Raw genomic sequence first — 24,602 nt, 5'->3', positions numbered from 1 at the left:
CTCTCTGATGCAGAGTATGTGTGCAGAGTAGTCATGAACTTAATGATTTTTCATTTGTAAGTAGACACATACAGAATCGTAGAATCATAGACTGGTTCGGGTTGGAAAGGACCTTAAGATAATATAGCTCCAACCCCCTGCGATGGGCAGGGACACCAGACACTAAACCATGTCACCCAAGACTCCATCCATCCCGGCCTTGAATGCTGCCAGGGATGGGTATATATAAATATAACCTTAGATAATAAAACAAAAATCACTAAATAGCCTTATTACTGGGCAAACTTACGCACAGCACTCAACATGCATGTTCCCCCTTCTCCCACACCAACAGAGAACACAGCATAGACAAGTCAGGATTTCCCCACAACTGCTACTGACCCTCATCATTAGGTTAATAGAGAAATGGAGAGAAAACTATAGCTGCTGCCTAACACACTTTTAATACATTACAGATGTTCCTATTATTTTACTAACTGGAAACACTTCATAATTTGTATCCTTAGCCTATTCCCAGTACAGCATTTAGGTTTCAGAGAACAGTAATTTCCTCAGCCCTGGTAGCAGTGCTCGATCTGGGAAGAAATACACTCTATATGATTTTTTTCTTAGGGATTAAATAGAAGGTGGTGCACTCAAGCACTGACATAAACCGTTTGGGTTATAAGAGTGAAAACTGTAGGATAAACCAAAATCCAGCTCTAAAAGAGCTCTGAGATGACTTCAGTAGTGTTAAAAATGTAGCTCTCTTGATTTTCCAGTAGTGGGACCTAGCCCTGCGGTGGTATGGAGTTGAAATGAGAAGCTAAAGCTTCAGTTTGTTGACATTTGCAGTACCAGTTTGTCACAAACCAGTCTACTCTTTATAACCAATAACAGCTTCTTGCTAATGCTTTCACTTCATCATAGGAGCTTTTCTAGAAAGGAAGGTCTGAACTGCCTGATCAGGGAACAGCAGTTCCCAGTACTGTCCTACTGCAGAACATGCCTACTGCAGAGCGGGTGTTACTGACACTGTGATGCCTGTTAGAAGTCTTCACATTTTAGATGTTCTGTCACAAGCTGCCAGGGGTGAAAAGGTGTAAATACTGCTACAGTGTTCATGGGATGATCAGAGGAATTTAAGAGAGAGTGAAAATACAAAGCCACTGGCTGTCTTTGTAATATTTTCCCCCTTTCAGGAGAACTTCCATATCCGGAAACTGGAAGACAAACACGGGCTCTGCAATGCTGGAACAAATTGCTATGTCAGATAAGTAAGTCGAGTCTCATGTACAAGGTAATTAAAAAAACCAACCCCAAACTAATGGGATTTTATTTGCAGTGAGGTTTTTAACATTGCACTGTTGCTGTGCAGTGCACAGATATGCATGTGTCTTGTTCTGTGTGGAAACATGAACATGAGCCAGGAGTTCCAAATGACTCGGTGTTCACTACCTAAACTAAGTACTAGCCTTAGTGTAGTACTGGGTGCTGCACCCTTGGGTTCCTACATCCATATCTGCACCGAGAAAACCACTGCAATTCCCTTCAGAAAATTCCATTTTTTTGATTCAACCTGTCAGCCATTTCCTCTGGTTCATTTGCCCTTTCCCCCCCCATCGTATCCCATGCTACAGTGTTTGAAGCTGGTTTCCTTCTACATCATCTGTTCTAACCAAGCACCCTGGTCTTAACTTTGCCTGTTTAAATCATATGTCTCTTCTCTTTTTTCAGTCCTGCTACATTGCTTATTTTTCATTTATGGAATTTCCACTGACCTGCACTGTGAGGCTTTACCCAGATGCTGGGATATACCGAAGCTCGTTTTCCTCATGTTGTCATTCCAGCTCTACTTTGGTTTACTGTGCTTTTCTTGTTCTCCCATCCTTACGCTAGATACTTTACAGCGCAGTCAGAAACATTCTCCTTGCAGTACCATTTTGCAGCTCAGGTCTCCCATTGAGAGACCTCCTCTCAATTACCGCTCATTTGCTCCAAGGTCACCACAACATACAGCCTTTGCTCCCTCCATAAGAAATCTGTGGGGCTTTTTGATGGCTTTGAGTTTTCTTCTGTTCAGCTTCTCCAAGGTTGCTACCACGGGAAGCTGAAAAAAGCCCGTACAATAGCAGTGTAATTTGTAAGATGTTTCCATGTTCAACAGTAGTCTGTTGCTGTTCGGGGGTGTGTTGGTTGTTCTGTGGGTTGTTTTTGTTGTAAAGCCTGAAACCTAGCAGTTGGTCCCTCTTATGAGCTGAGGGCAACACAGGAACTGAGCCATTGCCTGCCCTGGAAAGGTGAAAACAAGTAAGTCGGGAATTACAGCTCCCTGCTGTCCAACCCCTGTCTAGACTGTGTCCTCACTGATCTCTCCTCTGGGGATGGAGTGGAGCCACATTAGTTTCTCTTTCTCATTTCCCTCACCTTCCTTTAGAAAGTGAGGTTATGTCTTTGCTGAGAGGGAAAAGAAAGTGATTCAGTGTGTGTGATTACAGTGCATGTACTGCATTCCTCTGTACAAACACAGGCGCTTCCTGCCATAGTCTTGCCATAGTCTTGCCATAAGGAAAACTAAACAATACCAAGTGAGGGTAATGAGGATGAAACACTCACCTTGCCCAGCTGCCTCGCTGTAAATGCTCTCTGTACTTCACTTCTGCTTCTGTTTTTGAATGTAAGATAAGTAGAGCATAATAGGTATTTTCCCATTAAAAAAACGCTGGCCAACAATCCAGAACTTCTTTTATGCTGATGAAGAAAAAAGCATGGAAAAGGTGGATGTTTTCTCTTAACAAAAAGGGGTATGTATCACATAGCTCTGCTTCTTGTCTGGTTACCCACCGAAGTGCACAACACAGAGCAAGGAAGAGGAGGGCAAACTGGAGTTTTCTGAAGAGTGGAGGTAGCTTAACCTCCACCTCAAAAGCAACCCAATCTGATGCACATCCATTTCCTGCACAGAACATGTCATGAATTAGGAAGAAGTGCTTTGAAAGCACTGCCCGAGTTGACATTATTGGCTGAATACAAACCTTAGTCTAGACATTTAGAAAAGAAGGAAGAATGTGGCACAGTGAGGGACCATGACAAGGTGGAGAAGAAGCCCATTTCAGTGATGCACGCTCTTACTGACCCCTCCATTTCAGAGAGGCACTGCTCCCCAGGCAGGATGAGAAGACACCCATGCGACTGTGCCCACCTCCTCTGGCACCCAAGGATCAGTAGTTCATGATCTGCCAGTTCCAAGGCTGCTGCACACTATATGTGCTCTGGAAAATAAGAACCGTGACCTCTTGTCAAACCTACCGGGCAAGCCTTGGATTTAAAACACTACAAGCTACTCCATCCAAGACCTCTCTTTCCAAATGTAGCTGTGTTTTTCCAGCTCTGTGTTTGTTGGCAGAAGACAGACTATTAAAAACCCCTTCATAGATCTCATTCATGTTTCAGTATTCTAAAGAATATGTCTTCATTGGTTTTCATATGAAGAGTAAATGGTATTTCCTCTTAAAGGCAAGTTTTGGTGCCTTCAGGACTTTTTAAGGTACTTTTGACATACACATTGGTATTTTACAGCAAAGCAAAAGTTACTTATAAGCAAGTGCATGCAAGCAGTCCGGGCAGTCAGTGCATCTACAGATGTTGAAATTGTCAGGCATCCAAAAAAACCTCTCACTTTGGACAAAAACCATGTTTCTCACAGGAAAAAACTTATTTTCCTTGCTAAAATATTACCATCAGGATCTTTTCAAGCAGTTGTATTGATGTCTTTGTATTCTGCTTAAAATAAACCTTTTCCACTGGAACAGATTTGATATCAGAAAATAGAGAGAATGTGACCTAATAAGTTTACTTGGAAAGGATGCTATTACTGAAGATATTTATTTATGAATAAGACTCTCAGCCCAGTAACGAGTTCCCTTTGATCCTCCAGTGAAGTCAAATGCTATGTTTATTACAGCAATTTTTTTGCAATGGAAAATACTATGATGTGGCAAATCCATCATCGTGGCTCAAAGGCTGGCTCAGGAGAGGGTCTCTGAGAGGAAATAGCTCTCATTTATACTCAAATGCTGGCCAATGAAAGAAAAAAAAGTTCATGATAAATGGCTGCTTTAAAACTTTGGGGTTTAAGCAGACATCCCTCATTTGGTGGAGCTGTGCTGCCTGCCTCCATAACCTTTCAGGATCATCTCATCACTTCCCAGTGCTCATGCACAGCTAGGGCATTAGCTAATCAAAGCTCTCAATGCTGTTTTGTATCGTGTGAGTCAGTCCTTGCCCCTAAGCAAAACACACACAGCTTACATCACCTCAGCATGCTCTCAGCAAAGCATTATGGCTCCCTGTTCTGTCCCAGCAGTTTGGTGCTTGATCACGGGAATTGCCTCACTCTTTCTCTAGTAAGTCCCACTTCATTCCCTCGTTAGTCAGATAATCTGTCTATTCATAGGGAAAGAAAAATAACTCCTGTTACTCCATGTAGACAGGGTAAGCTGGCCTTTCCTCAGTCTGTATTTCTCACCATGAGGTTTGAAAATGAGCAGAGGAGTTCTTCTGTTCAGTGCTGTATGAAACACTGCCCATTTTTAGGAGTTGTAAAGAACTAACAGGAGTTCTACACTGCAGCTGAATTTTGCTGGGGTTGTCTGTAACCCCACACGAAGGATGTTGCCCTTGCCTGTGTGCCTGTGTGCTGCATAACTTACATGGTGGTGTATGTCTGTTCCTCTTGCATCATCTGTAGGGTGGTTTTGCTTTTTCTTCTGTCTGGTTCATGATGTGTATCTAAAGCTATTGTTGCTACTTTGGAATACAGTTGAGTCCACAAATTAACATGGAGACTCTCATTCTAGTTTTCCTGATGAAAGTATAAACCCCATCTGTAATGAAGTACACTACCAAGCATAGTAGGGAAGGGGATTATCACACTTGAATGTGTGCACAGATGCAGATGTTTAATTGTACAGGAAAACAAAAGCCCTGTTCCTGACTTTCTAAAGCCCCTTGGCACACTGAAGCCACAAAAACTGGTCAGATGATGAACCCTCCCTCCTTCTATGAAGTACAGCCACAGCTAGCAAGCTGTACCTGCATGAGGGCACTGGAAGGGCAGGGTGGGCTATAGCTAAGTGCTGTTTGTGTTTCAGCATGTATTATCTTCAAGTTACTCACTGTTTAGAGCAGACGCATGTTTGGACCAGTATGAACTGGGATAGAACCCAGCATCACACTGGGTCAGGATACAGAGCCACAGCTTTTCTGGATTCTGCTGGGGGAAAGCCGAGTGACCAGGCCAGGATCTCTCAGCCACTGTTCTGGGAAATACAGAATCAGTAAAACTGACAATCAAGTGACAGTTCTGCATTTAGAGCAAGCGTTCTGTAAAATGCATCCCTGGGTGAGCCTGTGGGCAAACAAGAGCCTGATAAGATACTCACAGAGCAACTTATCTTTACAAAACAGGTACAAGCTGTGGGTTGACACCTGTTCTGAAATATTTGGTGGTTTGGACATCTGTGCTGTTAAAGCTGTGCATGGAAAGGATGGAAAAGATTATATTTTTGAGGTAAGCAATCCTCTCTTTTCAATATATGCTTTTATATATTACAACCCCCCCAAGTAAAGAACGTTCCTGATAGATAGGCAGTGGCTTGTTTGTGTTTCAGGAAGGGCTGTGTATTTTGGAGCAATGTTTACATCATCATACAAAGCCACATGTCCGAGTTAGTGGCAGCACTTGCTGGAAAATGTAACCATATGGCTGGTAATGTCTTTTAGTGTTTGAGGAAACGTACACAAACTACAAAACAAAACCAAATGTGGATGTCATATTTTCCCAGCCCTTATGATCCCTTTCCTGAGCAGGCTTAGCAGTTTTTCCTGGAAGGTTTATAGATAGCACTATCCCAAGGGAACCCCAACAAAATTATACCTTTACATGGAGAGGGAAATTAAGAATGAAGTGGAAACAACTTTACTTTTTTCTAACCTAAATTTTACCATTAAGATCAGATTCCTCCTGAATCAGAAGTTTCTGCTGTGGGTAGTTTTGTGAAGTTTTTCATTTACCTGAAGTTTATTATGGCTAAAGATAACTTTGGCCATAAACAACCTATCATGGGCCCATCACACAATTCAGGATTTCTTCAGCATCTTTCATGTTCTTACAGTTTTATTCAGGAGGTAGGCGAGGGTCCTCAGAACCTCCCCACTCCAAAAGAGGTTGATATTTGCTAAAGAGAGTAAATAAGAGTATTTTTTCTAAGCCATGAGAGTAACCTGGAGATGATGGATTAACCCTCTCTGGTCCTTTTGTCCATTTCTAACAGAAGAGCTGTGTAGAAGTGAGACTTTTGTCACAGTGTCAAACAGCTCATTTCCTTCTCTTCTAGTTTCACAAATTTATTTATCACTGTTGCAATTGCTAATAATTCCCAAATCAATCAATGCCACTTTAAAGCACGGAGCAGGCTGCAGAATTAAACCTCCAGCAAAACAAGCAGTCCTAATCCCTACCTCGTGAGACACTGAGGAAGAGTTCAAGAAACACCATTTCCTTGGCCAGATCAGAGCTCACTGTGCCTTACTGATTGTCAGAACTCACCATAGCATAGAATATAGGATTCCATACAGAGCCTCCACTGTTGCTTCTTCATTTAGGAGCAGTCTTTCCCTTGCACCGCACCCTGAGATTCCTGTTAAATCTGTCATGCTTGACCCAGTAAAACATGGATGAGATGTGAGTGACCCCTCTGACTTCTGGTGATACAATATAGAGGAGATTCCTGAACATAAGACTTGTCTTGTGTGCTGCTTCACAGCTTGGCTGCAGCCCTGTGTGCAGCTGACACACCTGCATACTGGGAGGTATTGACTGCTGCTCACAAGTAAGCTCCTCTCCAGCAGCTGGGCTTTGGCAGCCTCCCGTGTGCCATTTAAAGCTTTGTGAGATCTGCAGTTCCCATAGCCCTTAAATGTCTCCAAGGATGTGTCTCAGCATTTTCTGCACACACCCATCTATCTAAATTCATTACCTATGAGATAGTTCATGCTGGTTTGGCTGCCCTTAGTCCAATAAATATCAACCCCACTAGTTAAAATTATAAAATAAATGTAGATGACTTTGAGACATAAGATCTTAGTTGTCTTTCCTCATACAATAGTAGTTCAAAACTGAAAGATGCATGCAAGCAGATACAAAACTAGAGTAGGATTGCAGGGTTTTGAGAATACAGTGCAAACTGTATAACTGACCAGGAGACTACCTCACTTCCTGCTCCAGAATAAATCCCCACTTTTCCATGCGAGACACTGTCATGTATTTAAAGACCAGAATTCTAAGGACTGCAGGAGACGTGACTAACTGGGTTTATGGAGCATTTGAAGTAGTGTACGTAATAGATGTTGCAACTAAAAGAAAGAGTGGATGGAGCGTGATAATTCTCGCTGTTCTACAGAATCAGCTGAATTGTTTGGAAGATGTTAATGCTCACCAGCAAGAACATTTAGAATCTGTATAAGACACTGAAATGTAGAACTGTTTGCAAAGTTCACATCCAACACAACATCTACAGAACTTATGATCATGGCAGGGGGGTTGGAACTTGATGATCTGAAGGTCATTTCCAACCCTAACTATTCTATGATTCTATGATTTGCTATTTTGCCATCTTACATCAACAGTTATTACAGTATAATTTTAACAGATATTGCACTATAATTCCATTGTACAAGAGTACAAGACTGTCTGCACCAGTGGAGGGGAAAAATACTGCCTTTCGTCTACTCTCAGCATGGGAAAATAAATGTGTTATTAAAGCCAGCACATATGTGCTGCGTTGAAGAACCAGTGGTTGAGCAGGACAGTCAGTCCATAAATACTGGGTTTACCTAGTTCTGCAGGTGTGATCTGGCAGGGAGCACACACACTTCCTAACGTATGGAGCAGTGTATGCAGACATGTTCTTCCTGATTTTTTAGCTAACATTCAACCCACATAACACCCATTAGGAAAGCCTACCTAAATGTCATCCAACTTCAGAGTGAATGTGAATTAGGGTAGAATTCTACTAAAGGATCCTTCATATATTCCTGTATGAACAGAAATTAACTTCAGAGGTATTTTCTGTAATAAGGTTGGGAAAGCAGCATTTTACAGGACTAGCTGCTTGGTACATAGCACATGTTTTGACAAAGGTGTTTGACAAGAGCTTTAGGACATGCATAATCCAAGCCAGTAGTTTTAAGATACCTACAGTGTTTAAATATTACATGTAACAACTGACATGCTCAAGAAAAACATTCTTAACTAATGTTAGAAAATATAACATGTAAGTGACTTCTTAGGTTACTGTTTGTGGAAAGTTACTAATTAATTTCATATTGTTCCTTTTCTAACCTATACCAATAATTTTATTGGTTTAGTGTTGTAGCCATTCAGTTGCTTTGTAATGGTCATTTTGTCATTTTTTGGTTTCACATTCTGCTTTCTTTTATTCCCCAAATCATGGAGCAACAAATTGTGCCAGTGGCTGATATTAGAGAATCGGTACAACATTGTGCCTCATCAATCTAACATTCTAGCTGTACTTGTTGAAAAACACCACTAGAAAGTGATTCTTTATCAATGCTCTAGTATGCTATGCTTACATTGCAGGTAAGAACGTGTTGGTTCTTAATGTTGGGTCCAGGCATCTTGCTCCACTTCTTCAATAAGGTCACCATATTGTTTTCAAGTTTCTGTAATAGTTTCTATTGTATCTATATTTGGTTAAAAGGAGGAGATCTTTTAAATAACTTGCTCTTCTTTTAAAGCCTCATTGCCATTGACGTTCTGCAGTGTGCTTGCTGTGTAAGTAGAGTAATGGCTCTTCAGGAATAATACGGAAGGCTTGAACTACAGTGAAGGAAAGACTTAATACACTGAAGTATAGTTGTAGACACTTCATTTCTGCTTACATAAACATTGTCATTAAATAAATATGCAGATCTTTATTATTGTTAGGTTCTTGTAGACGTCTCCTTCATGGGATGAGACCAAGTAGGTTTCAATGTAATAGAAAACCAAGAAATTGCAGTGTAAGTATAGCTTCTCACATTTTGTAGCTTTGGGTGCTAGATTTGGGTCCATTTTGTAGATTTGGGGCAGTTTCCAGTGCTTTTTTGTGTATCACTATCTTCATGTTTCTGCAGCCATCTAGTGACTTGTAGACATTTGAACAAGCTTCATTTGAGCAGTGTTTGAAGCCAAATACTACTACTATTTCCCAACCTATAAGAAGGATACATTTTTAGTATACCTTTCATCTTTCCACACTGCTATAAATGTCAGGGGATTTTGAAGGATGTCCACTTCTTGAAGTGCAGGTGGGAGATACTTTATGCATCCCCAGGAAAAAAATCCAGACCAATATGAAGACAGGAAGGGCAAAATACTGAGGTCATAATATTATTCAAGCCCAATACAACCTGTGTTTTTCTGTGCAGCTACAAGCTCTCTACAGTTTTCTTAGATGGGCACTGTAAGAGGTAACTGGTTTTTAAAATAACATGGTTTCCTAGAGGCTGTTCCCTGGAAGACGTCGCCTTCTCGAGAAGAGAAGTGGTTCTTGTCTTGTACTGCTGTACTCCAAAGAACTATCTCCAAACCCCTACTAGGGAGCAGTGAGCTAGTTAAAGAATCACTTACCTTGAAGGAAGGGTTGTCAGGTTGATCAGGAGGAAGACCAAGTTACTACACTGTGTAACAGTCTCAGCTGTTCATTAGGGTCTGTTCTTTCACCTCAGTTGGCATACTCAGCTGCCCAGCATCACAATGCCAGAGACAAGCTGTACAAACAGAAATTTCATTAACACAACATTGCAACATACACCTTTTTAACTGTGTCACCAATTCTTGCTAGTAAGACATCAAATTAAGGGCCATTAAACTTCTTAAATAGACTTTTAATCTTTAAATTAACACCTCCATAGTTTTAATACCAGAAGAAACAGATAACTTGCACATTGTTCATGTTCCTGACTTCACTGATCATCTTTCATGATTCATTCTTGGAAAACCAGAGCCCTGAGAAGCTAAACAAAAGCTCTTATCATGATGATGAATGCAGCAAAAGAGAATAAATGTAACAGATCTTTTAAACTGGCCTCACAGGCAGTCTCCCAAATTTTGCTCAGAACTGAATGGGTGGATGGCTGCTGCAGGTGTCTTATTTCTACTTCCTTACTTTTACCCTAAGCTGTATTAAAATTAGCTTCCAAGTGTTTTATAACCTAGAAAGATGGAAACCATTTGTGTTTCACGAAGAATGTTTCCAGCCATTGTAACCAGTGTAAGAAATGAAGAAGCAGATTAATTTTTATGTATTTTTTTAAACTCTTGGTGTGATAGATACTGTTTCTGAAGGTGCTGCAGTCCATCAGACTCCTAGGACATGTACCACTCACTCCAGAGTATATCCACTGTGTAAGGTGCAGTGATCCAGCACCAGCACTACAGCACTGGTTCAATGAGCACCAGCCTCTAGTGCTGTACTTCTGACTGCTCAGAAGTTCCTGAGCTTGCTTATCCTTCTGTCTTCATAGCACGCATTTCCAAACTCCAGTACCAAAGACTGGACAAAGACATGAAGATACAGTCTGCTAGAACTCGTTGGTAGTGCCCATCTAAGTGGTGTCTCACATACTCAGATTGGCAAGGATCTCTGGAGTTCACCTAGCCTGACTTCCCACCCAAAGCATGACAAACACCAACATTGCTCAGAAAGAAGAGAGGGAGGTGTTGCATTGCTTACCATGTCAGCCAGTGTTGTGGATACCGGTCTCCTATGACAAACAGATCTTAAAACCTCTCTTGAAACATAACTGTATCTCTAAATCTGGGATTTGGCAGATAAATGGGTGCAGAAGTGGCAAATAAGCATGGACATGGTTCTTTGCAATATACGTGGCTTTCCATCCATTAAAGAATATCCTCTATTGGGGTTAATAAGGGAACTAAATGCAGCTAAAATGGATGGTAAAGTCAGAAGTCTCTCGTTTTATGTTCTGATATTAGAAATTTTGAACATTTAAGAGTCTAAAATTACTCTTTTGGTGATACAAAGTTACAGTTAAGACCACATCTATCAGCTAAGATTCCTATTTCCAAACCAAGGAGCGTGCCTACATTTCCTAACAGGACTTAATATAGCTTAATTATTCCTAATAGGACTTAATATAACTTAATAAGAAAAAAATCAGCTTTTTTCAGTGAAATCTTCTGGGCCTTTTTTTTCTGTTTTGAAAGAAACAGATTGAATCCCCTGACATTTCCCAGACACCATTCCAGAAACAATGACATAGCTGTTCTTTGATGCAGAAAAGTCAATTATGTGATGTAGTTAATGGAGAGGGCAAATGTGCTTTGCTAGAACACGAGTTGCCATTCGGATGGACCAGTAACTATTGGCCTGCATGAACATTAGCATTCTGGGCTCCACCAAGGAACAGTTACTCACCTTTTTTTTTTTTCCCCCATAATGTTTATGATTTCTGTATCTTTTGTCAAAACATCTGACAAATACCTTTTTACATTTTAAATTAGCAACAACTACACTTCTTATACGTGACCATCTTAATGTTGTCTGATACACAATGAACCATACTGTATTAATAAAGGGGTGAATACAGGCAGATTAAACCAATCTGTTTTACACATTCCCTTCAAAGTCCTTGCATTTTTCTGAGATATTCACTATATTTTCTATATATTTTACACTTTTTTTCAATCTACTATGTTTGCAACATACAAATTCAGCTTCATGCAGGGACTTTGGACATAGAAATCATTTCTTTGGTTTGTTTTCATTGCAGATTAAACCAAGATCATATAAATATGTCTATAGGCACTGGATCCTTCATCTAGGAATGCTTGATTCACTTTCCCATCTGTCCTTACTTTCAGTGCAGATGTTATTCACCCACTACAGGAGGGACTGTAACACTTTCCTACCAGTCACCACTGAATTGCTGCTGTACTCTCCCCTCCCGACTCCTCAGGTGTGGTTACATTTCCAATTACAAACCATTCCTGCATCTCCTATCGAGACCTCAGGGAAAGCCCCGGGATTACTTCATCTCCAGTCACTCCCTTACTTCTCAGAAGTCACAGCATCTTTTCTTACATCCCATCCAGTCTTCAATGACCGCCTCAAGCTATTAGTTTCTTGTAATGTCAGTTACTTTCCCCATACTTAGAGCTCTTAAATTAAAATCTGTATCAGCCTCTGCCTTTACAGTCTAAATGTTCACCACAGCTGGAGACATCCAGATCCCAGAAAAAACAGCAGACGCAACACGTGTAACATGGCAACACAGCCTGTTTGCTTCTCTTACTCACAGACCAAAGCATGGACCTTAACAATTCCCCTGATTTGCAGTGAAACTCATTCCTCCTTGCCTACTTACCAACCATTATCGTATCTTCTGTATTTCATTTTTCTTTTCCATATGGAACCCATGTATCACTATTCTGTCAGACTCCTTGGGCACTGTGACTTGCAAGCCCTCTGTCTGGTCCAGCATGATCCTCTTGTACTGCAGCATCCTGACAAACCCCTTTTTCTTCCACTGCATGACAGGAGTTCCTTACCTTTACCATTCCTTCAGCTGCCCCAACTCTGTCTTTCCCAGCACCATTTAGGCTGGGTCTTCATAAAGCTCTAAGCAAGAGATCTTTCTTAATACTTCGGTAGCAAACATACTGTGTAAGAGAACTGTGTCTGGGCAATGGCAGAGCAGTTTCTCCTTCAAACATGATGATCTCTTTGCAGTTACTGATATCTTATAATTACACTGCCTCCTTTAGTAATCCCATCCCATTGCCCTTCATATTCATCAGAGTTAAACAGCATTTCTCATTCTTGCAGCCCAAATTTCAAGTATTTGCCTTAGCTACAGTAGCAGCAGAGGGCATTCATTAAAGGGTCCTGTCCCTCAAAGGTGTTTTGTTTTGTCACAGCATTGTGTTGAACTGAACATGTAGTTTCTGTTAGTACTGCTGACATATATAATCAATCTCATAGTTTCATGCAAATATGTCTTAAATGCATTTCAAAATACAGTTTCGAGGTGGTAAGAGGAATTAATTCCATAGGATTGGTTACTGAAATGCGTATCAATGAAAGATAGAAGCGATGTGAATTAAGTGACCGTCATTATAGTGCCCCGTGGTTTTACTGGCATCTGCAAAAGTAACATATTTGATTTTATGAATTACAGATGTCTTTTTTCTATGACATCTTCCTAGTGGAATCTGCAGGATTTTGAGCAGCTGAACGAGGTGCTGAGAGAAAAATAAAACCTGCCTGGTTTAAAATGGTATTTTCAAACTAGGACAGACTGTAAATAGACTGTTTATAAACAGGATGCTCTGTGCATGTTTAAACTTTGTCAAGTCCTCTAAAGTGGGGGAGCTGCCAGTTTGACACTCCTGTTAGTCACTCACAGCTTTTAAAAACTGGTGGTGTTACCCAAACTACGTTTTAATTCTTAAGATCATTTATATAAAGCATTACTGGTTGCTGCTGTCATTACTTGTTTTTACTAGGAAGGAAACTGGACTGCATTCTCTTAAAGACAAAAAGACAACAAAACCCACCCAATGTGGAACAGTCACCTTGTTGTTAGCGTCTTTGCCAGGGAATAGCAGGTTAAGGTGTCTCCAAGAGTCCCAGCAGCAGTAGCAGGAGGGGGAGGCTCAGCCCATGCAGTGTGGGGTATGAGCTGTGCTCTGCTCCCTCCCAGCACTCCCAGTGGTAAGAGCTCCTCCAGCTCCAGCAACCCATGACTTCCACCCCACCAGGCTGCCTCCCAGATCCTGTCAGGGATTGAACAATGTCCTGCAGTGGAACTGCTTTTAAGCCTTGGTAATCTTTTACTCAGCTATTTGTGACATTTCACTTTGGGAGCAGCAGTGATCTTGATAACCTGATGCCTTCCTTTCTCTTTATACACACTGGCTACTATCTTTTACTCAGTAAAACACCAAAACACACCATAACTTCCTGTCATTCCAGACGTGGCACCTGACTCAGCACTTGTTCAGTGTTAGGTTCCGTGTATTTGTGACCAACAGTATTTGTTCAAGTCTGGCAGTCAGGGGATTTCAACATCAAAACCTGGCCAAGTGACAAAAGGTCATCAAGGGAACATGGCTGTGGTTTTTAATGCCATAAGCATCTGAATCCGCCTCAGGATGTGAAAAGGGCAGCTATGCTTGAAAATACTGTCTTCAAGAAACATAGCATCCCCTCTGCTGAAGTGGACATGAAGTTCTGAGCTCTCAAAGCTGCTTCTTTTTATCCCTAGCCATAGAACTATGCTTCCCCCGCATGTTCTGCTGAACACAGTAGTGTCTCCTAAAGAAAGTTTATATGTAAACTTGTAGTCATAGAAGTATTTAAACTTAGCAATCTAGTCAGAACCCCGTCCTGCAGACCTTAATCCTGTCTAATCCTTTGGCAGGACCTTGCTTGAGGCAATTTGTTTCACAGGCATTCCAAATAATGATTTTAATGTAAGTGGAAGGTGAGCAAAGTGAGGTTTTCTTCACACAGTTGTGAAGCACAGAACTGGTTCTTCTGTGGTTGGGTAAGGGGTGGGAAGGTTAATATAGTGAGAGGGGGAAAAGCTCCCTCTCTGAAAATCATATGTTTTATACTGGACAACCAAACATCCAATGCCTGTCACGCTGCCATCAACACATTCTAACAGTCAGCCATTAATAACACCCTGAAATCGGGTCTTGCCACACAATTTCAACATCTCCCCTTCAACTACACAAGCCGGGGAACTAACACAAATAGCCAAGGCACCAGCCTACAGCAGAATGCCCAACTCAAGAGCTGAGGGTCACCCTCTCTAGCCAAAATAACCCTGTCAGTTCCCAAAGCTGGGCTCTATTTTAGGTCCTTTTGCTAGAGATTGGATAGGAGTGAGAGAAGTTTAAAGTTTTCACTGGCCATTAGTACTTACAGGTAAGTAGCTTGATGCTGCAAGAGTCCTCCAGCACTCTTTTGACTCTGTTGGACCTTTTCAGGTCCCATTTACCTGCAATAAAGAAGGAACTTCCGAAGTCAAAGAGATAAGGATTGTGCATTTTGCAAGTACTAAAACACCTTCATAAACCTCACTGATCCTTGTGCAGTTGGGCAGAAGCCAGGAGGATCCCTTGCTATTGATTCTTGCCTTCTTCACCCACCACCTTCTCTCTTACCAGCACAGCTGATGGAGGGTGTCTGCTGCAGAATTTGCTACACTGGTGAGAAACCTTGGGTGAGGTTTGGCAGGTAGGCAGCCTTCCACAGAGTGAAGGATGGGCACAACCCAGTTTGTACAAACACTCCTGCTGGATCAGGTACAATCACATCCATGCAGTGTGTTACTGCTAATGTAGTCCAACTGCTTTATGCCTGGCAGCTTCTTCTTAATTATTAATACTGTCATTTTTATTGTCACTTGTGATCCATAGCTATGAGAAACACCAGCATGCAGGGCTGCAGGTGCCTTGCCTTAATAGCCTTGGCACGTACTGCAGAGGGATTGTGGTTTTGCAAGAGTGAATTAAATCCTTTTATTGTTGAAACAAAAGTGGCCAGTTCCATTGTGAATAATAGTTGTGGTGGTTATGCTTTTATTTCCCCTGAAACAAATGCAGATGCTCCCCAAGTGGATGCACTGAAGAAGCAACTGTTCTGCAGAAATAACAAATGCTTATAGCCCACTGAAGTGGCTGAATTCAGGATGAGTTTTACTTATCTGAACAGCTGAATTAAATACTTGCTGAACACTAGTAACCTGCACATTTAGACTGGAAATGTACCCATTTTTCATTGCCTCCCTGATATCCTGCTTTCTTTGTAGAAATACCTCTTTTTTGCATCAGCTGCACTGCAGCCACATTGCTTGTCAGGAAGGCATACCAATAGTAACAAGGTCTTACGTCAATGTTTATCTTTATCAGTACGGATCCAGTCTTCCCTAGCAGAAATCCAATACTAGCTGGGAAGATGAAGTTTTAGTTCATATTTGCACGTTCTAATCGGCTGATGAACATGGTATGAGCCACAGAAATACCTGAGAGAGATTTCCAGAGCTGTCACTTGGAGCACACACAGTTCCTTTAGTTGTTCAGCAGAGCACCAAACAGCCCAAGAAATCTCATGTTCCTTATCTGCTCTGTGCTTCCCACAGGAGGTCCCCAGAGCGTGTATGCCCACGTGTCATCCTGAACCTGCTGTTGCTTAGAGATTGGGAAGGGATGACATTGTAATGTTGCTCTGCTGACCCACATCCTGCGCTCAGGCTTTTGCTTTTCTGATGTAACATACAGGATTCCTACAGACCTGTTTGACTTCTGTTAAAAACAACTGTGTAAATAGGCAACCTGACACCTACTGAAGGACATGTGGGATAAGTTTACTGTGGTGCCTTCCCAATAGCTGACGTATGACCTTATTTTGCAGGTCATGGACTGTGCAATGCCTCTGATCGGTGAGCACCAGACTGAAGACCGGCAACATATAACTGAACTAGTCGTAAGCAAAATGAACCAAATGCTGTCCAAAACTCCTATACCATCTCCTCAGAGACCCACTGCCACGCAGCAGCCCCAGGTAGGAAACTTTTGATTGTAAAATAGGGCATCTTATTCTATAATTTTAAGCTCAAATTTCTCCTCAAAGAATCTGGGTGGAAAACTGTGCAGACATACGCTCAACTACAAGGATTAAAGAACTTCTCGACATGTTTTATAGGTTTGTCGTATTAAATGAGATCATCTCCAGATATAATCAAGAACTGGAAGTGTTGGTGTGTTTTTACCAATAAAATGATAACTGGATTCAGTGAATTGCCACCTTTGTGCTGTTCTGTTACAGTTACATCTGTAATGGAAATAATAAGAAGCACTGTCATAGACAATCTGATGATGTCAGACAAAATACTAAGGCAATAGTTACTGTTCTTGTAAGAAATAAATTACATGATAAACTTGTGTGTGCTGCAATTCACAGAAATACCTTACAAACCTAGGAACCTCCTGAAATAGGTTTAGCATACTGGAAAACTAGTGTCTAAGGTTGAAAATAGTTGGATTTCACTTGTTCTCTCTTACATGGCCTGATAGTTAAAGTGTGAGGATGCAGAATTCTGCCCTAGCCTTGCTACCAGCTGGTTTTCAGACTTTGGAAATCATCTTTGTGTTTCCATTTCTGTGCTTAGGAAATGTGAAGTTTATTTTATTGGTCCTTTAAATAACTTCCGAGAGTGTGGTATTTTTGTAAAGGGCTCTAAAAAGTAAAAGTTTTGCCTCTGAATTGGAGAGACAGGATTTGATGGGTGGACTATTAGATGGTTAGGCAGTTGGCCAGATGACTTTGTCCAGAGTTAGAGCCAATGGCTAAGTGTTCAAACAGAAACCAGGAACAAGAAGTGTCCTTCAAGGGTCTGTACTGAGACCAGTCCTGTTTAACATCTTCATTAATGACATACGTAGCGGCATGGAGTGCACCCTCAGCAAGTCTGCAGATGACACTAAGCTGAGCGGTGTGATCGACATGCTGGAGGAAAGGGATGCTGTCCATTCTGCCCCTCTGCTGCTCTATGGGAGACCCCCCCTGCAGCCCTGATCCAGCTCTGGGGCAGCAGCACAAGAGGGACCTGGAGCTGCTGGAGCGAGGCCAGAGGAGGCCATGGAGATGCTGCGAGGGCTGGAGCAGCTCTGCTCTGGAGCCAGGCTGAGAGAGCTGGGCTGGGGCAGCCTGGAGAAGAGAAGGGTCTGAGGTCAGACTGGGTGATTTAGTCTGTTAGATCTAGTCTAGACCTAAAGTTCTGTTCTAACCAAAGCATTCTACTATTCTATGATTCTTTGGAAAGTGCTATATAAATGCTAAGTAGCATCTTTTATATTTTCATAGCTAGGCAGCAGGTCTGATCAAAGAGCAGCATTATCAGCTACTTCTTCTAATATACTGAAGGGACAAACCATGACAATACATTCTGAGAATAAACTATTAAGGACTGTATTGCTGCTCTGTACCCGTGCAGCTCCATGGTAATCAGTTAAGGAACAGAAGAAGCCAAACTGTAATACAGGAATTACCAAACCTAAATCAAGAGTCTTTTTTTACTCTTAGTAGGCTCCACAGCAGGTAAACAATTTGAAACCAATTTTGTGGCATACCTCAGACAGACTAGTTCTTGAGGCAGAATGACTAATTTGTTCTTCAAATATATCATCATGCTTTAAGTTATAAAAATACACCATCCCACATAAAAAAGTGGTGTGGCTTCTATTTATATTACAGCCACTTGAAACTAAGCACAAAATTGTTTCAGCCACCGAACCACATACAATGGAGAAGTTTCCATCCAACATGACTCAAGTCCATTGTAAAGGGCACTGAAAAAGAAAGTTTAGAGGGGAAAAAAATAAATCACCTTATACCAAATTATAGTTTCTTTTGGGGCTAGTAAATGAGTTGTATATTAAAATGAAGCAAAGAGTCAAATTTAGAGTTGCCTAGAGCATACAAGTCAACATAAATCCAAATTTAAAACAGTAACAGACATTACTGTAACATTAATAGATTCATTTGGAAGTCATTTGGAGAGCTTGATAGTTCACATTCTGAGGGAAAAAATACAATGCCTTGCGGATGCCTGATTCCTGGGTTTTAAAGGTGGCAAGGGAGGAGGGATGTTTGTGACTACTGATGTTATCGAAAGCAGGGGTGTGTGTAAATTAAGGTTTTAGTCGTTGCCAAAGAAAAACTGCCTATGTAAGGCCAGGATGAAAAGAAGACATAAGGACATCTTAAGCAAGTTCTGAATTCCTCAGTCATTGCTGTCACTCATCATGTCCATGTAAAGGGCTTTTCACTCTTAAAGAAAAAAGGTTGGGATGACCCCAAAGACAGTGTTTTCCCCTGGCTTCTGAGTGTCTCTTGGATTGCTAGTTTAGGTTTCTGAAGATATCATCCTTTGCTAGTGGCAAAAGGATGTTATTCAACACTAATCTTCTTTTCCTTATCCTATCCTTAAGTTCTGGATTGCAGTTGATCAAAGATATCCCAATATATCCCTTTGGAATATATGCAGTATTTAGTAGTTGTCCTCTCAGTTAACCAGACTGTGCTTCCTTAAAATTTTCCCTGTTCTATTATCTACCAGTTTACAACAGACAAAGGGGATCTGAGTTTCTGCAGAAGATACTGTTTGCAAATACCCATCAATCTTCCCAGCTTTAAATGAGAACTGTGAAACAGATCTGTAGTCTTTAAATCAGATATCTTCTCATGTGCAGTTAATTTTCAGCTGGGTTGTTTTCCCAAGAATAAGACCAGCCTGTTAAAACAAGCTGTGCTTTTCATCTTTGAACAGCCTTTTCCTTTTCTAATCTGAGAAATTAGTTCTTTTTCTTGGGAAATACAGTCCGTTCATCTGTGGGGCAGGGGGATACTGCATATTTCTACAGGTCACATAAAATGCAAAGCCAGTAATTTATCCCAAATCGACTATGTGCATATGTACGTGTGGTCTTAGAAACCAAAGTAATATAAATATCAAAGAGTAATCTGTGTGTTTTGCTACTTCTGCTTTTAAAGGAACAGTTTACAGTCAATATCACAACTGTAGGTGTGCCATGGCTTGAATTTCCTTATTATCTGTGTGGGGTTTAAAATCATTCATCATCTCCCCACTGCTATGGTACTGGGTGCACCCTATCTAAGAGAATGCTTCAGTTTATAACTGCCCACAATGGGCAGCACTATTCCAATTAACTATCCATCAGAAAACAAATCAGTGATTAGGAAAATAAGGCTTTGTTTAGAGCAAGGAAGCCAAATCTTGATGGAAATGATTGGCCTTGCCGTGTGTTCTGAAGGCCAGCAAAGTTCTTTCTGTCAGAGTTCCCGAAGGAGCAAATGCCAAAGGCAGGGACCTCAGACAACAGGCTTGCTTATGTTGAAACCTCGGAAGTGCAGATCCTGTGATTCTTAAACCCATTAAATCTACGATCTGTGCTATCAGATACATTGAGATTATTTAAATAGGTATTTTGAACGTGACATTTTTGCTGATTTATCTGTAAACGCTCGCACAGACTCCACAAGCCCTGCTGGTACCCAGAGAGCCTGTGCAGGAGGAAAGCTGTGCTTTGCAGCTTGGTATCCTGCACCTCTCACCGCCCGCAGCCAGCAAACTGCATCTCAGCTTTCCCCCGGTGGTCCCAGACTACAGATCACTGTGTGCCTTTGACAGCAGGGCTGAACTGTGTTGGGGTAGAAAGGGCTCTTAACGACAGGATTCAAAGCTTGCCAGTTTTGCTCCAGTCAGCTACTTTACAAGTGTTCCCACCACAAAGAAAAGTGAGTCCCTGGGCACTTCTGGAGAAGTTCTACCTGATAGAACCACATATGGTCAAAGAAGTTGTTTCTGTTTAATTTGAAACCATGACGACTTGTTTTACTCACAACCACGATGAAAATGTGTGGTAGGACTTCATGTGGGAATGTGATTTTCATACAAGTTTTCCATGAGACAAGCCTGCTGTGCTTGCAGGCAATAGAATGATGGAAATCTCAATTTCCATCTTTTGCAACCTGTTTGCATACTCTGACAGATCTTTTGAGAAGCCTTTTTCAAACTTTCCCCAAAAAAGCCAACCAATAGGTGCAACTACCCAGTGAAGTGCTGTAGCCAGTGGAACCCCTTATCTCTATCTCCATCTGTTGATAGGAAAGATCACTGCCAAAACGTCTGCTGTCCAGATGCGCAAAACCCTGCAGGTGGTTGCTCGGTGCAGGTTGTTTCATGCTTGTTTCTTTAGCAGCACTTGCATATAAGAACAGATTAGTAAACCATCTAAGCAATGATAGTAAAGCGTCTCTTCAGAGCTGCGTATCAGGTCATGATGTGAATTCTGTTGAACTAAATTCTCTGTAGAATATTACATTGTGCATGAGTATTACCATAAAATGCGAATGGTTAGAGTCATGTTAGCAATTGAAGCTAAGGAAAATCGTATGAGGAAAATGTTATTCCAGTACAGCTCTGTTGAGACCATGTTGCATTATCCACCAAAGGACAAGGCGTTTATTATCCTTAATGGAAGGAGGAAACCTGTGCACACAATATCCCTCATGACATAAGATCACAAAGAGCACAGCACTCCCAGCTACATCCTGGTTCTGGCTGATTTAAGCAAAAGGAGTAGCACCCCAGCACTAAACAAATCCACAAGGCAGAAGTAGAGAGGACAGTACTTTAATTGGTTTGAGCCTAGAAAAGCAGAATATGAATGTTTAATTTCCTAACACTCTTGTCTAAAATGTGTTAATACCTTCTTCACTCCTCACCCTCAGGGAAGTTCAGTACAATTGCACCACGTTCACTAGAGACTAGGGTCAAGGAGCCCTTACTAGTCTATCTTCAGCTATTTAGAGCTGGCTTGATTTAATTCCATTTTTCCTATTTTTCTCTTCATCTTACTCATTCTTCATTCCTTGACCCCTTATATGATCTGAGCTGCAGTTTTCTCCAGTTTTATTTTTCAATGTTCAGAGAGAAAATTGAACTGAATGTGAGCATTGTGGAGATAACAGAAAGTATTACCTCCAGAGAGAAAAGCAGACCATTATCAAATTACCTGTTCTTGGGCTTCCATAAGAGTAGTCACAGTTCTATTACCTTCCATCTCTTGGATTTACTTGTTTTTTAATATATGTATTTAAGGAGAGCTACTTACAGTGAGTAGCAATTTGTTTCATAGAATCCCAGCCTGGTTTGTGTTGGAAGGGACCTTAAAGCTCCTCCAGCTCCAACCCCTGCCACAGGCAAGGACCCCTTCCACTGGAGCAGCTTGCTCCAAGCCCCTGTGTCCAACCTGGCCTTGAACACTGCCAGGGATGGGGCAGCCACAGCTTCTCTGGGCACCCTGTGCCAGCGCCTCAGCACCCTCACAGGGAAGAACTTCTACCCAATACCTGGAACCATTAATTAGGGTGAAAGGAACAAGGCCATGACTTGTAGGTTTGCTTTGTATGATCCTTCTCAATCTGTGCTCAGTGTACTTTAACCAGACCATGTCCATACCACCAGTTAACGTCCTCCTCGAGACTTTTCTTTCTGTCATGCTCCCTTGGCACTTACTTGCAGGAACATACTTTTCTTTCTCATGTCTGGAAGGAGAGACTGCCTAACAAATAAACAACTTAAAAGACCACACTAAAGCATTCTGCAGGAGTGAGGGTAAATACAGTTTCAGTATTAGCATCTGAGCATCCTGCTGAACTGGTGCAAAGCAAATCATTCCCTGGTGTAGTTACATCTATAACTAAAAGACAGCAGGAGTAATTTAAGAATAGCTTGCCTTAAGAAGATTGCTAAATGATTTCATGATCCCTAAAACCATATGTGGTATATTTCTTTCTTTTAGGTCAACATATAAATAGGAGATAAATGGCAGCTAAGGCTTCATAGAATCATAGAATAGTTTGGGTTGGAAAGGACCTTAAGATCATCCAGTTCCAACCCCCCTGCCATGGGCAGGGACACCTCACACTAAACCATGTCACCCAAGGCTTTGTCCAGCCTGGCCTTCAACGCTGCCAGGGATGGAGCATTCACAACCTCCCTGGGCAACCCATTCCAGCGCCTCACCACCCTAACAGGAAAGAATTTCCTCCTTATATCCAATCTAAACTTCCCCTGTTTAAGTTTGAACCCATTACCCCTTGTCCTGTCACTGCAGTCCCTAATGAAGAGTCCATCCCCAGCATCCCTATAGGCCCCCTTCAGATACCGTAAAGCTGACATACCCAGATCCGTGTGGCATAACGCCTTGTGGAAGGCCAGATCCTGAACAGAGGCCAGAGATTAACCTGACTTTCTCTCTCCTCTGGGCAGGGGAGCACAAAGACCCTGGAAAGAGTCTTGACAGGATTTTACTGTATTGCTGTATGCCTCTTTAACTGTTTACCTTTCCAAACAATTGGTTTACCCCATAGAAACAGAGCACTATATCTTGTCACTGTACAAGTAGTAGATCTCTGTAGATACTGAGCATCTTCTGTAGTCTGCATTAGCAATCAGTAAGGCTTTTACTGTTCATTGTTTGCCTCAGAATGCCTGTATGCGTTTTAACAGCCACCAGTGCCTACAAACAAAATGAAAGTGGTTATTCTTTACCACTTACACTATCCATCAGCCTATAAGTTCTTTTAAATCACAGTCCCTAGTAGCCAAAGTACTTTCCATATCAAAATGCTCATGGAGTTATTGTTGTGACTTAAAGGAAAATTAGTCAGGCAGCAGCAAGATGAATCTAAAACATCATAATCAAAACTCATAGGGAACAGTGAATATTGCTGGGACGTGCACACATCCCAGAACATAACCACAGTACCTTTCGAAGGTTCTAGAAGCCAACAGCCCTAATGAAAACTGTCACCTTGAAGAGGTTTTGGGAATACTGAAGGGATTCTGCTGACCCCTTTTACTGCAGCGAGCGTTGGTTATGTGAAGCCCAGCGACATCTTGTGGCTTCCCTCTTGTGGGAGTCCTGATTTTGAGAGTTCCGGATTATTTCGTATTGCAACGTATTCCAGCGTATTCCAGAAGATGTGTCACATTCAACAAGGAATTGGGCATACTGCTAACAAATATTAAATGCTCCCTATCTTAAAATCTCCCCCAGTGCTGTTGTACTGCATTTATTTCCTTTATCTGCATTATTTCAATATGGAATAATTTTAATGTGCTGCCTTAACATGTACAAATATATCAGCATATACAGAAATACACACGGTGTTTAGCTGTTTCTGTTTGGAAGACGAGATGCTTATTGTAGTCAAAGTGGGGTTTTAACCTTCTAGCTCTTTTATGTTTGTGAAAATACAACAGCTGTTATCCTTTTAGATCCTCATACAAATATATTGAATTAGGAAAGCAGAAAAAAATAAACACATATGGATGCTGAGCTCACCACATCCCGGCAGCAGGGCACAGTGGAGGCATGCTCCATTCCAGGAGGATTTACACCAGTCAAGTTTATTTATCACAAGTAGATAATGATAGAGGGGTTGGAGTTTTTCCACACCAAGGATGTTTTGTCCATCTTTTGAGTAAGAGACACCTATTCGGGGCAGGTGTTCTTTGTGTATGTGACAGGGATCACAGCAGAGACTTCAACTGCTGGATGAAGGATGGCCGTATATTTAAAACAGTGGCTATTTCATTACACAAAGCTTTTTTTATTTGAAGCATTTAAACTTAACATTCAGGTATTATATTAAAACTAGAGTTCATGGAGGGGAATACATCCTGAGATTTTTAATACTGACAGTAACTAAAAAACAGTGGGACAAGCACACAAATGTTGAGCAGAGATTTTACGAACAAGTTGATCCTGAAACTAAAGATAGCCTATTCTAAAATACTTACTAGGATCCTGTACCAGTAGATGGAGTAATTACTAAGGGAGGTACATACATACTGCTCAATTCTGTTGCTTATTTAGTCTTACAGAAGTAAGGTAAATAGCTTGCTGGATATTTGCTTGTGATACATGCCTA

At 41.4% G+C, this 24,602-nt stretch overlaps 1 protein-coding gene and 2 long non-coding RNA genes across 3 annotated transcripts in view; 1 reads left to right on the top strand and 2 right to left on the bottom strand.

The window, feature by feature from the left end:
• Nucleotides 1-13,804, bottom strand: part of LOC133214706 (uncharacterized) — a 33,818-nt gene extending 20,014 nt beyond the window's left edge. Inside the window, exons 1-2 of the long non-coding RNA XR_009726204.1 lie at nucleotides 13,643-13,804; nucleotides 9,674-9,813 (exon numbers count right to left, since the gene is read on the bottom strand). This is a non-coding gene — a long non-coding RNA (uncharacterized LOC133214706). The remainder of the gene's footprint in view (nucleotides 1-9,673; nucleotides 9,814-13,642) is intronic.
• SYN2 (synapsin II) overlaps nucleotides 1-24,602 on the top strand; it is a 172,985-nt gene that overhangs the window by 132,694 nt on the left and 15,689 nt on the right. The window contains exons 8-10 of the mRNA XM_061357850.1: nucleotides 1,182-1,256; nucleotides 5,449-5,551; nucleotides 16,491-16,640. Of these exons, the coding sequence (XP_061213834.1) occupies nucleotides 1,182-1,256; nucleotides 5,449-5,551; nucleotides 16,491-16,640 (328 nt within the window). The remainder of the gene's footprint in view (nucleotides 1-1,181; nucleotides 1,257-5,448; nucleotides 5,552-16,490; nucleotides 16,641-24,602) is intronic.
• Nucleotides 15,003-24,602, bottom strand: part of LOC133214705 (uncharacterized) — a 55,401-nt gene continuing 45,801 nt past the window's right edge. Inside the window, exon 3 of the long non-coding RNA XR_009726202.1 lies at nucleotides 15,003-15,075. This is a non-coding gene — a long non-coding RNA (uncharacterized LOC133214705). The remainder of the gene's footprint in view (nucleotides 15,076-24,602) is intronic.

This window comes from Neopsephotus bourkii, unplaced genomic scaffold (assembly GCF_033783945.1).
Source record: "Neopsephotus bourkii isolate Nb327-2 ecotype Australia unplaced genomic scaffold, CSIRO-AGI_Nbou_v1 NB_923, whole genome shotgun sequence".
In the NCBI taxonomy this organism is placed as follows: domain Eukaryota; kingdom Metazoa; phylum Chordata; class Aves; order Psittaciformes; family Psittacidae; genus Neopsephotus; species Neopsephotus bourkii.
The sequence above is the reverse complement of the archived record's forward strand: the minus strand, read 5'-3'. Positions and strand labels throughout refer to the sequence as shown.